Source organism: Triticum aestivum, chromosome 2A (assembly GCF_018294505.1).
Source record: "Triticum aestivum cultivar Chinese Spring chromosome 2A, IWGSC CS RefSeq v2.1, whole genome shotgun sequence".
NCBI lineage: Eukaryota > Viridiplantae > Streptophyta > Magnoliopsida > Poales > Poaceae > Triticum > Triticum aestivum.
The window spans coordinates 784905098-784919669 of NC_057797.1; the positions used below are offsets into that span (position 1 = coordinate 784905098).

General features: G+C 47.6%; 1 protein-coding gene across 1 annotated transcript; it reads left to right on the forward strand.

The window, feature by feature from the left end:
* Window positions 1–6926: 6926 nt before the first annotated feature.
* LOC123191233 (FT-interacting protein 4) lies at window positions 6927–10732 on the forward strand. Its single transcript, XM_044604048.1, has one exon. It carries the CDS (start codon window positions 7072–7074, stop codon window positions 10195–10197), a length of 3126 nt encoding a protein of 1041 aa, XP_044459983.1. The 5' UTR covers window positions 6927–7071; the 3' UTR covers window positions 10198–10732.
* Window positions 10733–14572: the final 3840 nt, after the last annotated feature.

Sequence of the window (14572 nt, forward strand, 5' to 3'; positions counted from 1 at the left end):
CCAGCTCCTCCCACCTATCCATGCATGTCTCTCTAACCTGCTCGCTCCCAGCTCTGTTCCGCCTAGACGAGGAGAATGAACGGACTAAGCGTCACGCTGGAATGTCGCGGTAGATCGCCGCCGCGTCACCGCCCCATGCAGGTGCCGGAGGCCCCTGGTGGCGCCATGCACGATCTTGACGAGAAGCCGCTCTTGGTCCTGGGAGGCTGGGAGCAATAGCAAACGAGGGAGACAAGGTTGGGGTGCCGGCCACGACGTCCAGGTTCGTCCGGTGGTGCCGGTGGTGTGCTCCTTGCCGGTGTGGCGTAGCCGGACATGATGAGGTAGTGCCGGTGGCAGAAGCGCAGAGGCGCACACGAGCTGCTCGATCAACTGCCCATGAAAGAGAGAGATATGTGAGGAAAAAGATATAGCAAAAGCAGGAGAGAGGAATTTGCCACATCAGCGAAGACTGGTCAAAACCGGGCTGAGTCAGCAACATACCGGGTCAGCTGAGGCGAAGGACTAAACTTGTCTGGTTTGAAGAGTTGGGGGACTAAGTTTTGCCGGTTTTTGAGTTGAAGGATCAAATCTAGACTTCCGAAAGAATAGAGGGACAAAAAATATACTTTTCCCTTTGAATAATGTCTCTCCTGTCCCTCCGTACTTCGATGATGTTCGATCTGGCATCAACGAAGGGTTGAAACTCCAGGTCTCTGTATTATTTTGGTGTGCACAACTATTTTTATTAGTATTCATGGTAGCCAACAAAACAAAAGTCATCAACAAATTTGGTAGAGCCATTGCAACATATGAATTTAACACATACAACCTAGTAGTCATCTTCTTTCGTTCTGATGGTTTAAAGAAGGAATAAACACCCTCACATTATCCTTGCCACATCTGGTAGGATACGTCTAAGACAAGGATTTTCATCATGGTTACCGAGACCGACCACTAAAGGCAAGCTCTTCAGCAACTTGACAACGCCTTCTACTAGGTAAAGACACAAGTTCGTTGATGTTGAGCCCTACCAATAAAGGAAAAGAAAGATTTTCCATACGTAGAAATGAAGTGCTGCTAAGAATTTTTATACAAAACTTAGAGATATTGTCGTGGATATATCAACTAACTTCCTTTGGGAGATTAAGATTCTATGCGGATCAAAATTGTCTTGCGACTACTAGTTTAGCATAGTACAATGTGGTTGTATGCTTCAGCGAGGGGGCGCTGTGAAAATAAGTGTCCGCCTTGTTGGTGCAATGAAACCATACAACAATTTTTTTTATGTGCTTGTCCACTTGCAAGATGCCGTCGGACTATTGTTGGCTATAATTCCGGTATTCCTTGTAACTAGCATAGTGACCCAGGCAGTGTGTAGATTGTTTATTTTTGGTAAACAGACGTCCAATAGTAGTTGTGTTGTTTGAGGAAACCTTACTTTTACTTGTGAACATAAACCTTAGGCTCTCTGGGACAATTGTCAAAAATCATTTAGCGTAATACCAAAATTATTTATTCCATTAGTAACCTATTATGTGTATTTTGATTAAATATTGTTAGGTGTTATTCAAACGCCCTTTGTTATTTGTTACTTCCCTCATCTTTCCCATCCAAGGGTCACCTCTCCTCTATGTGATGGCACCCTAGGCCTTGCTTAGAAAATAGAAGACATGAAAAAGGTGTATACTACTTTCAAATAGATAGATAGATAGAGTGCGCATAGCGACATGACGAGGACATGACCAAGCCAAAGCCAACGGCCGCTACTAGCACGTCCAACCAAGAGACGAGACTTTGCTGCCAATTATTCCTCTGGCCCATGGGCCTGCTTCTTCTTTCTCTTCTACTATTCTGCCAATGCATACCAACCAACCCCTCCTAAATAATCAGTATTATAAATATGAAAACACTCTTAGGAGTGTGATTAGCATAATTCATGTGTGGCTAGATAACTGAGACTCATATTACTAAAGGCAACAAATGAAAGGTAGCGTTAAGGGCCAACATATGTGATTTAGAGAGGAAAATGGTACGAAAGATTAAGGTTGTTGATAAGTAATATATACTATACCTCATATTCTATATTGTTAGGTAGGTTGCGAAAAGTGCCTGGCATCGTAGGAGCCGGTTGAGCCAAAACTCAATACGTCGGTGCTATATATTATCAACGTCGTCTTTTGTCGTTCACTGCTCATGGAAGTATTGGTCGATTCAATTAATCATATTTTTAATATGATTTATTATGACTAAGGTTATATTCAGTTTTCCTTTTAGTTTAAGCTACCTTTGTGTTTGGACAATTAATTTTATTGAGCTTGGGTCACATGTCCTAATAACAATTGATATGATGTGTTCTGTTTGTCATCTGCCCCCCTAGTTATCAAATGCGGATTTTCCATGGAATTCTTGCTTCATTTCTCCGAATGATAATGACAATAACATGTTGAGACCATGCATGTTAGAGCATCTCCAACAGACGCGCGGATGTGCGACGTACTAATTTTTTTTTGCAGTGCCAAAAAAGTGTTTTAGCGTGTCGGGCTAGTGTTTTGCTTTAGCAGAAGCGCTATATATTGCACGCCACAGGTAGCACTTCAGTAGGCGCGCTAAATTACAGCGTGCGCCCCCAGCACAAACAACATTTCACACTCAACATAGAACCAAGAAGATCAAACACACACAAAATAAATCAACAATAAATATTTAAATTATTATTACAACTCAAACAAATAGTTTATCTTCAATAGAATAAATAGTTCATGAACAATGCAACAAATAGTCAAAATACAACAAACATAGAACATCAAACTAGTTTTGTCGCCCATTACATGACCACCACTCCTCAACTCGATCCTTCTGAAGGTCATCATGTGTTTCGGCACATCGAATCGCATGATAGGAGGCGACAAAGCGGCTCACCCTCGTAGCCCTCCTCCGCACTCGTACGGGATGTCCCATCAACTCATACTGGGAATAGTCTAAATCTTGCCCATGCTTGTTCTCAATGATCATGTTATGCCTGATCACACAAGCGTTCATGATGTACCAAAGGATCGTTTGATCCCAAAATCAAGCCAGACCTCTCACAATAGCAAATTGAGATTGCAAAATCCCAAAAGCTCTCTCCACATATTTCCTAGCCGCTGCCTGAGCATTGTGGAAATCAAGATTTTTCTTACCTTTCGATGCCGTCAACGGCTTCACAAATGTTTGTCACCTTGGGTAGATGTCACCTGCAAGATAGTAGTCATAGTTGTATGTATGGCCATTTGCGACAAACTCCACCAGTGGAGTTTCACCATTTGCAGTCCTATTCATTTGTGGTGACCGTTGAAGAACATTGATGTCACTGCAAGATCCAGGCATTCCGAAAAAGCATGACAAATCCAAGTCTGATGATCGGTCACCGCTTCAACAATTATAGTGAAACCCTTTTTCTTGCAGTGGAATTGTCCATGCCATGCCTTAGGATAGTTCTTCCAACTCCAATGCATGTAATCTATTGAGCCAAGCATACCTAGGAACCTGCGAGTTTGTTCATCTCCAAAAGCCTTGCGTTGTCTTCAACATTGGGAGCTCTCAAATATTCCGACCCAAACACTTGCACAATTCCAACTGCAAAGCGCTTGACACACATGATGACTTGACACTCACGCATGGCCAATTGGTCCTCAACTAGATCTGCCAGAATACCGTATGCCAACATACGCAAAGCGGCGGTCACCTTTTGAAAGGTGCTATGCCCTGGTTCTTCGACGACATTCCTCCTTTGCTGAAAAAACCGATCATGGCTCGCCAGTTTCCCCGCAATGTGTTTGAACAACTCGATGCTCATCCTAAAACGGAGCCAAAAGTAGGACTCGAGGTATGTGGGATTCTCTACAAAATAGTTCATCATCAATCTGTTGTGGGCATCGATCCTTTCCCTCCAAGATTCTGACGACCGAAAATCAAACACCGTACTTTGGCTTTTTATTGACGTTCATAGCTAGGATCATTGCGGTGTCCTCCTCCTCTTGAAGATTAGCGCGGCTTATCTAGTGCATCTTTTGGAGATGCTCTTATACACATGATCACATGCTATATCCAACCACCAAAAATATATATTGATATAGAGATTATGACGATATGTATGTAGGTGCTCCATTATTCATACTTGATATATAGTATGGCTAATTGACGCCGCCCAATCCCAAAAGATAGGATAAAATACAAGCTAATAATAATAATTCCAAAAAATAACCATACCATGCATGTGTAAACTCTCCAAGCATCGACTTGCCAATAAAGATTGATCACAGTCCTATCGCAACGAGAATCTGCGATTGGACACCATTTAGGATTGGCAAGATCGAGTGACACAAAAGTCATCTGTTCTCTTCCCGACTCACCAAACCACCCATTTATAAAAATAGAAGCAGTTCCTTTTGGACAACTATAGTTTGCATAATTTTAAAAACACAAGTTTAACCTTGCAAAAAAAAATATATCATATATATCGAGTCCTTTGTAAACGCTAGACATTATTTAGTTACACCACAAGAAAAACACAATGTTATTTTTTTCTAGAGATTCTGTGCATGACATACTAGAAATCGCGGAGGGTTGATCATGCTTGCTGTGTGATTCACTGATTCGGTGTATAACATAGTTGCCATAGTAACGAAGAACTTTCCATGAGATTAGATTTGATAAATTGTTTTGTCTATTATTTCCAGGACCCAATACCAACCCTCCTAAATTTTAAATACCAAAATAGTGGTGTGAGTACCTCAATTCATGGATAGCTACATAATTAAATATGTATTCATGTAACTACTATTTTATCTTTTTGCATTAATTCATATAACTATTAGAAGGATGCGCGGGTAACTGCAATTTTAACAAGAAATCAAGACGGCCGAGGAGTATTTAAAAAGAAGAAGAAGGTGTGTCTGGTATCGTAGGTGTCGGTTGAGCATTGCTAACACTTAATTTCTTGGTGCCACTCCATACATTATCAGTGCCGTCTTAAGTCCTTCGCTGCTCATGGCAGTAGTTCGACGTTAATTAACCAACCTTTCTCTTATTTTATTATGATCAATATATTATATGATTTTTCTTTTAGTTTTTGAGTTTGGAAGATTATTTGTATTGAGATTGGGGCCACATCTCCTAATAATTATTGATATGATGTGCTACATTTGACATCCGACCCCTAGTTATCACCATCCCATTTTCTATAGAATTATTGGTTCATTTCTCCCCATGATAATAATAATAATAGGTAGAGACCATGCATGCTATAAGTATGATAGCACGGTATGCCCACCTACCAAGCGGACATATGGATATGTACGTGCCCCATTATTGTTATTTTCATATGCTCCATGATTGATTATTGATACAATGGCTAATTGACGTCACCCATCCCAGAAGATAGGATATAAATCTAGCTAATAGGAGTAACTATAAACATCACCAAATCATGCACAAACTTCCCAACAAAGATCATAGTTATCGCACCAAGAATTTGCAATCAGACTCAGTTTAGGAATGGCGAAACCGAGTGACGCAAAAGTCATCTTTTCTCTTCTCAACTCACCAAATCAACCATTTCTAAAGAAGAAACCAGCTACTTTAGGACACCCATAGTTTGGATGATTTTAATTAAAAACACAAGAATACACATTTTTTGGAATGTTATGGCATATATATCCAGTCTTACGTTTTATCTTGAGAGATCCAGCCTTACGTAAAAGCTAGATGTTATTCAGAGACGGCGGGAGAGTGATAGGGGAGGCGGCATGGGCAGCAGGGTGTGCTGGGGATTTACCGACAGCGACAAGGGTGACGGAGGCGCGAGCTCTTCCCTATTTATAATAAGATTTGCGTCTCCTAGACCATATTTACGGGCAACGAAAAATTATTTTGGGGGGATTTAAACGTTGTCAAGATGCGGTAGATGGCGTTTAATTCCTCAAAATTAAAAGTTTAGCCCTCATATTTAACTTTTGGGATGGCTAGAGATGTCCTAAGGTGGTAATCTAGTGTTACAATCATCATAGTGACCTGTTATGCAGCTATGATTCCCTAATTAACGATGTGAGCTTGGTTATTGATCAATGAAGTGAAGTGTGTTCCCCTAAAAAAAGCTATGCAGCTATTTTACATATGGATACAAAGTGCTGTTCATTTAGAACTACAAATGGATGAATAGCGCGTGCAAAAGATATAGGGACAATTATATTTGAGCCCCTAGTTGTGTCACACCCGTGTGTTTTGCCCCTAAATTCAAAAAACCCTCATTTCTATCCAAGCTCGTTTACTCCTCTTATGTTTTTGCCCTTTGACCGTTTGACTGCAACTTTGTAAACTTCATAACGAATTAATACTAACTCAGAAAAATGCAAATAAGATATCAAAATGATCGGAAAAACATCACCTATATGTGCATGCCATTTGCATTCATGACAAAAGTACTGAAAAGTCCCTATCTCAGTTTGAGCTCATATGATGTCTTTTGTCATGAATGCCCTTTTTGTCATGAATGCAAATGACATGCACATATAGATGATGTTTTTCCGGACATTTTGATATCTTATATGCATTTTTCTGAGTTAGTATGAATTCGTTATGAAGTTTTTAAAGTTACGGTCAAACGGTCAAAAGGCAAAAACATAAGAAGAGCAAACGAGCTCGGACAGAAACGAGGATTTTTTGAATTTAGGGACAAAACACACGGGTGTGACACAACTAGGGGCTCAAATGTAATTGTCCCAAAGATATATGGTGACGGCAACCAAAGCAACCAATAAACCCCGCCGACGATCGTCGACATTGGTCTGACCCGTGGGCCCATCTTACATACCACCGCCCAGGCCAAAAGAAAATAAAATAACAACCAACCCCTCAAGATTATCGGTATTATAAATAGTGGGACACTATTACGAGACACGCGCCCGTCTTCTTCGCTTCTTTCCCAAAACAGAGCACCTACCAACCGAGCCAGAGCGCAGCAGAGCACATCCATGGCCGGCCGTCCTCCCAAACCCCGGCCATCCTACAGCACATGAACATCCATACCTCACAGCCCCGATCGCCGCCACCATGAAGCTTGCCGTGGAGGTCGCGGACGCGGCGGAGCTGTCCGCCAAGGACGGCGCGGCCGGCTGCAACGCGTTCGTGGAGGTGGAGTTCGACGGGCAGCGCCAGCGCACGGCCACCCGGCCCGGCGACCTCTCCCCGCAGTGGAACGAGACGCTCGTCTTCGACGTCCGCGACCCGGCCCGCCTCGCCGCCCTCACCGTCGACGTGTCTGTCCAGCACGACCGCAGCCTCAACGACCACAACGCGCTCCGCCCCCACGTCTTCCTCGGCCGCGTCCGCGTCTCTGGCGAGTCCGTCGCTCGCTCGCCCGACGAGGCCTTCCTGCAGCGCTTCCCGCTGGATAAAAGAGGGCTCTTCTCCCGCGTCTCCGGGGACATCGCGCTCCGGCTCTACCTCGTCCCCGACGGGCGGGACGGCGATCGCGTCGCGCAGGACCATGCTGCTGCTGCTCCGGCCATGGACACGGGCGGTGGTCAGCAGCAGAACCAGCAGCAGCCTTCCCAGTCCGCCGCCGCCAGCTTGGACCCCGAGAGGATGGTCCGGAACGTCTTCTCTGGCGAGGCGCCCGCAGGAGCCGCAGCTGCCTCTGCCTCGGGAGGGCCGGCGGCAGAGACCAAGGGGAAGAGCGGCCACGACACACGCGAGTTCCGCTCCATTCCGGCCTCGTCAGGTGGTGGTGGCAACGAGCCTCGGCGCCACACGCTCCACGCCATGGCGGCGCCGCCCCCGCCAGCGGGGCAGACGGTGGTCGTGCCGAAGCCCGCCGGGCCTGCCCAGGCAGCGCCCCCGGGCTCGCAGTACGGCCTCACCGAGACGAAGCCCCCGCTGCCGGCCAAGATGGGGCCGCGCTCTGGGACGGCCAAGATCGCGTCCACCTACGACATGGTGGAGCCGATGTCGTACCTCTACGTGACTGTGGTGAAGGCGCGCGACCTGCCCTCCATGGACCTCACCGGCGCGCTGGACCCGTACGTGGAGGTGAAGCTGGGCAACTTCAAGGGCGTCACGCGGCACCTGGAGAAGAACCAGAACCCGGTGTGGCGGCAGACGTTCGCCTTCTCCGGCGCCCACCTGCAGGCCAGCCAGCTCGAGGTCATCGTCATGGACAAGGACACGCTCCGCGACGACTTCGTCGGCCGCGTCGTCTTCGACATGTCCGACATCCCCAGCCGCCTGCCGCCCGACAGCCCGCTCGCGCCGCAGTGGTACAGCCTCGCCGACGCCCACGGCGAGCGGTTCCGGCACGGCCACCCCCTCGGCGAGATCATGCTCGCCGTCTGGATCGGCACGCAGGCCGACGAGGCGTTCCCGGAGGCGTGGCACTCGGACGCGCACTCGCTCTCGCGGGAGGGGCTCACCAACACGCGCTCCAAGGTGTATTACTCGCCCAAGCTCATCTACCTCAAGGTCTCCGTCATCGCGGCGCAGGACCTGATCGCCGCCGACAAGGGCCGGTCGCTGGCGCCGACCATCGCCAAGATACAGATGGGCAGCCAGATCAGGCGGACGCGGCCGGGGCAGCCGCAGGGGTCGGCGAACCAGGCGTGGAACGAGGAGTTCATGTTCGTGGCCAGCGAGCCGTTCGAGGACCCGCTGGTGGTGACCGTGGAGGAGAAGGTCGCCGCCGGGCGCGACGAGCCCATCGGCCGCATCATCATCCCCGTGGCGTCGCCGTACGTGCCGCGCAACGACCTTGCCAAGTCTATACCATCCAAGTGGTTCAACCTGTCGCGCGGCATGACGGTGGACGAGGCGGCGGCGGAGGCGACGACGGGGACCAAGCACCGGGAGCACTCCAAGACCTTCGCCAGCAAGATCCACCTCAGGATGAGCCTGGAGACGGCGTACCACGTGCTGGACGAGTCCACGCACTACAGCAGCGACCTGCAGCCGGCGGCGAAGAAGCTGCGGAAGAGCGCCATCGGCGTGCTGGAGGTGGGCATCCTCAGCGCGCGCGGCCTCGGCGGCAACAAGAGCGCCTACTGCGTGGCCAAGTACGGGTCCAAGTGGGTGCGCACGCGCACGCTGCTGGGCACGGCCGCGCCGGCGTGGAACGAGCAGTACACCTGGGAGGTGTTCGACCTGAGCACCGTCATCACCGTCGCCGTGTTCGACAACAACCACCTCCACCATAGCGACGGAAAGGACCAGAGGATCGGCAAGGTGCGCGTCAGGCTCGCCACCCTCGAGTCCGACCGCGTGTACACGCACTACTACCCGCTCATGGCGCTGACCCCCGGCGGGCTGAAGAAGACCGGTGAGCTCCACCTGGCCGTCCGGTTCACGTGCACGGCGTGGGCCAACATGCTGGCGCAGTACGGGCGGCCGCTGCTGCCCAAGATGCACTACAGCAACCCCATCTCCGTGCTCCAGCTGGACTACCTCCGGTTCCAGGCGATGCAGATGGTGGCGACGCGGCTGGGGCGGTCGGAGCCGCCGCTGCACCGGGAGGTGGTGGAGTACATGCTGGACGTGGACTCGCACATGTTCAGCCTGCGGCGGAGCAAGGCCAACTTCTACCGCATCACGTCGCTCTTCTCCGGCGTGGTCGCGGTCGGCAAGTGGTTCGACGGCATCTGCAAGTGGAAGAACCCGCTGACGACCATACTGGTGCACGTTCTGTTTCTGATACTGGTGTGCTACCCGGAGCTGATCCTGCCGACGGTGTTCCTGTACCTGTTCATGATCGGGGTGTGGAACTACCGGCGGCGGCCGCGGAAGCCGCCGCACATGGACACGGTGCTGTCGCACGCGGAGCAGGCGCACCCGGACGAGCTGGACGAGGAGTTCGACACGTTCCCGACGTCCAAGCCGTCGGACGTGGTGCGGATGCGGTACGACCGGCTGCGCAGCGTGGCCGGCCGGGTGCAGACGGTGGTGGGCGACCTGGCCATGCAGGGGGAGCGCGCGCAGTCGCTGCTCAGCTGGCGCGACCCCAGAGCCACGGCCATCTTCATCACGCTCTCCCTCATCGTCGCGGTCGTGCTCTACATCACGCCGTTCCAGGTGGTGGCCGTGGTCTTGGGGCTCTTCATGCTCCGCCACCCCCGCTTCCGGAGCAAGCAGCCGTCCGTGCCATTCAACTTCTACAAGCGCCTCCCCGCCAAGGGTGACATGCTCCTATGATCTCCTCTTCTCTTCTCTTCTCTTCTCTTGTTTTTTTGCATAGGGTTATCTAAATTAATTACAGTACATATATATTCACTACTACTACTACTACTACACTACACTACACTACACAATCGATCACTTTTGTCTGTGTGATCAGAGAATCTTGAAAAATAAGAAAGCTTGGAATGGAGTGGATAGATACTCTCAACATTCGGAAGCTTCGTCTCCATCAATAATTAAAAGGGAGAGAACAAAGCGGCAGATGCGGCATTGCTTTCATCCAACATATTTTTTGTTCCACTACATTCCATACCGTGCTTTTGTCGGTGCGGTGTGCATATTTTTTTTGTTTCACTTTTGTCTGTGTCTACACCAGTTAGTCAGACACCATGGGCGGTGTCCATCTTCATCATCATCATCATCATCATCATCTTCTTCTTCTTCTTCTTCTTCTTCTTTGGATACGTGTAGCGTGCGGAATAAAGTTGGTCGACAAAGCTAACGGGAATAAATAAAGCCTCACTGTGCTAGCAGTGTATTCCATGTTCGACGACTGTTGTTTCATTCATATTCATATTCCATTATTTTATTCAGAATGCAGCATCAAGGTGGAGTATATACGAGTAGCATTCTAAAAGTAGCTTGTCCTAATCCTTGTTCGAATTAGCATGTCTCTTGAAGGATCCAACTCCACGGAGGCAGCTGATGAGATTAGATTAATTAGGCACAAAAGGTGGGTGTGGCGGTGCCTCCTATACATATACAGTGGTACGGTAGTAGGGCCTTCCATTGTCCAATCATTTCTCTCTTTTTTTTTTCTTTATCAAGTGGTGAAGTGGGCACATATATATAGTGTGTATGCATATGCATGAACGGTTCCATCGATCTGGCTGTCCACTCGGATTATCCAAAGTTGTAGAATGCTCAAGTAAAGCGACATCAATCATGGATGGATGGATCGGATCGCCTTTAGAAACTGCACTACACGGATTAGTCATGCCCGCGGCATGGCATTGGCGAGCTTTTTCTTTCACTCATTTCATAGAGTAGCATGCATTTTCAAGGTAGGTCAGTAGGTGGTTGCAGTGCAAGGAATGGAAAGCTTGTCTGATTGGGCTCTCAGTCACTCGGTCGGAATATATTACTCAATCGATCGACGTTGGAAAAACCGTGAGTGGGTGCGTGGTACACCATGCGTTGCCCTCCCTCGTCGCTCATCCATCGTCAATCAATCACCTTTGAATTATTTAATTAAGCTATCAAAAGAACTGGCCTGAAAACTCCCTCCGTCTCATGCGTAACGTTGTAATAAATCAGCTATAAAACTAATATGAAACGAGGCGAGTGGTACTTTGTGCAACGTCATACTACCTTGTGTTTGGTGTTAACATTCGTTCAGGTGTCGTTTTACAAGCGGTGTCATATTTATGGGTAACATCCCAAAACTTTTGGAGGAGGACCGACAGCATTGCCAAAACTTTTGGTTTCCAATTAGTTAGCCTGAAGTTCGATCTGAAAGATACTACACATGCATGCACGTATGCATTTGGAGGAGGTGGCCCGCCTCATAGTTTTGGGGGTGCCACACATATAATTGAACAACTACCTAGATGAATCACTGATGGAAAAAGGGCCTTTGGTCGCGGTTCGCAACTGCCATTAGTCGCGGTTGCGCAACCGCGACCGAACGGGCGCGACTAAAGGCCCCCCCCTTTAGTCGCGATTGCTTAAGAACCGCGACTAAAGGCCCGTCCACGTGGGCGCCAGGTGGCCGTCGGGGCGGAGGACCTTTAGTCGCGGTTCTTCTGGCCAACCGCGACTAAAGGCCGCCGCAGGTTTAGGGTTTTAGCCCCCCCCCCTTAAACCTGTTTTCTGTTTAATTTGTATTGTTTTATTTCTTTTGTGCTTTATTTTAATTTTGAAGGAGTTTCATATATTCTACGGTACTACATACATGCATATGAATGTACAATTTCAAATAAATTTGAAATTAGAACCAAAAAGAATTCAAGAGGAATATACAATATATATTCAATATCATCGGATGACCATATACAATTTTGAACAAGTTTCCATACATGATTTAATGCATATAAAGTTCTACGTCCTCGTAATAGTGTTCTCCTTTAGGATGGAGGACTTCCCTGCTGAACCATCCAGCTAGTTCCTCTTGAAGTGGTCGGAAGCGAGCTTCTGGACTAAGCATCCACCGGAGGTTATTCCTCTGAGCATTGGTATCACTCGGAACCCGCTCAGAGGTGTATCTCCGGATCATCTCACAGACATAGTATCCACATAGATTGGTCTCCGGTGGCTGAATATCCCCAGCATTCTTAGCCTTTAACATTTTGAATTCTAGCTCTTTTTTGAATTCACCGACCTTTGTATCTACGAACCGTCTCCAAACCCTACGAGGCAAAGAAAATTAAATGAACAAGAGAGTTATTAATTAGTTACTTGATATTAGGAAATGAACGAAATAGGCCGATCGATATAGAGCGCAAATGAATGAAAATAATTACTTCTGCAGCATTCTTCTCATGCCGCCCCAAAGCTTTGGATCCATATTCACAGAGTCGTGGACGAGACATTCTGAGGTGTGGATTTGAAAATATGCATTATTTAAAATGTTCACAATTATTTTTAAAAAAATCACAAAATTCTCTCTCTCTCTCTCTCTGCTCTCTCTCTCTGCTCTCTCTCTGCTCTCTCTCTCTGCTCTCTCTCTCTCTCTCTGCTCTCTCTCTCTGCTCTCTCTCTCTCTCTCTGCTCTCTCTCTCTCTCTCTCGATCAACGCCGGCGAGGCCGGCCGCCGGCGAGGGTGGCGAGGCCTCTCCGGCGCGGGGCGGCGCGGTGGTGGGCGAGGGAGGCCGGCGCGGGCGGCGTACTAGGGCGAAAGGGGGCGGCGGGCGCCGTACGTGGGCGAGAGGGGGCGGCGGGCGATGGCGGGCGGCGTCGAGGGCGCGGGCGACGGCGGGCGGCGTCGAGGGCGAGGTCGACGGCGGGCGGCGTCGAGGGCGAGGGCGGCAGGCCTTCGGCGCGGCAGAGGCAGAGCGGAGAAATGGAGGCGACGGGTCGGGCGCATGTATTTATAGCCCCCCCCCTTTAGTCGCGGTTGGGGAGGCGACCCGCGACTAAAGGGCCTTTAGTCGCGGTTGGGGAGGCGACCCGCGACTAAAGGAGAACCTTTAGTCGCGGTCAGGGAGGCGACCCGCGACTAAAGGGTAACCTTTAGTCGCGGTTGGGGAGGCGACCCGCGACTAAAGGACTTTTTTGGCGGGTTTTTTGTTCCCGCGCGCAACCACCTTTAGTCGCGGTTGGGCAGGCCAACCGCGACTAAAGGTATTTTCCAAATACTTTTTCTTTTTCAAAATCTTAAAAATACAAATAATATATCAAAAAATTTAGAAAAATAAAACTAATTCAATTCAAAATTCTAAAAATACAAATAATATATCAAGAAATTAAGAAAAATAAAACTAATTCAATTCAATATGTTAAAAATACAAATAACATATCAATAAATTAAGAAAAATAGAACTAATTCAATTCAATATGTTAAAAATACAAATAATATATCAAAAAATTCAGAAAAAAAACTAATTCAATTCAAAATGTTAAAAATACAAATAATATATCAAAAAATTCAGAAAAATAAAACTAATTCAATTCAAAATTCTAAAAATACAAATAATATATCAAAAAATTCAGAAAAAAAAACTAATTCAATTCAAAATGTTAAAAATACAAATAATATATCAAAAAATTCAGAAAAATAAAACTAATTCAATTCAAAATTCTAAAAATACAAATAATATATCAAAAAATTCAGAAAAATAAAACTAATTCAATTCAAAATGTTAAAAATACAAATAATATATCAAAAAATTCAGAAAAATAAAACTAATTCAATTCAAAATGTTTCGTCAAGGGTAATATAATTCACATGATCCATTCACGGGTAATATAATTCACACATGCATGAAAGGTTCAAGTTGCTAACCGCGATCGAGGAGGAAAAAATAAATGAGGAACCTCAAGTGTGGCTCCAACACTTCATATCATGTTTGTTTCACCCTCTTAGGGCATTTCATCAAACACCTTGTGTGCATAAGAGGAACCAAAAGCAAACCTACACCCCCTTGTGAAGCTTGTGAAGAGAAGTGGCACCAAATGGCTAAGTGAGTGTGCTGAACTGGTATATATAAGGGAGGAGCTTTAGTCGCGGTTGGCCTGGCCAACCGCGACTAAAGGCCTTTGCGCACCTTTAGTCGCGGTTGGCCTGGCCAACCGCGACTAAAGCCCCTCACGTGCACCAGCTGGCCACCGAGCGCCCTGGGCCCAGGCCTTTGGTCGCGGTTCGTCTGCCGAACCGCGACTAAAGACTTCA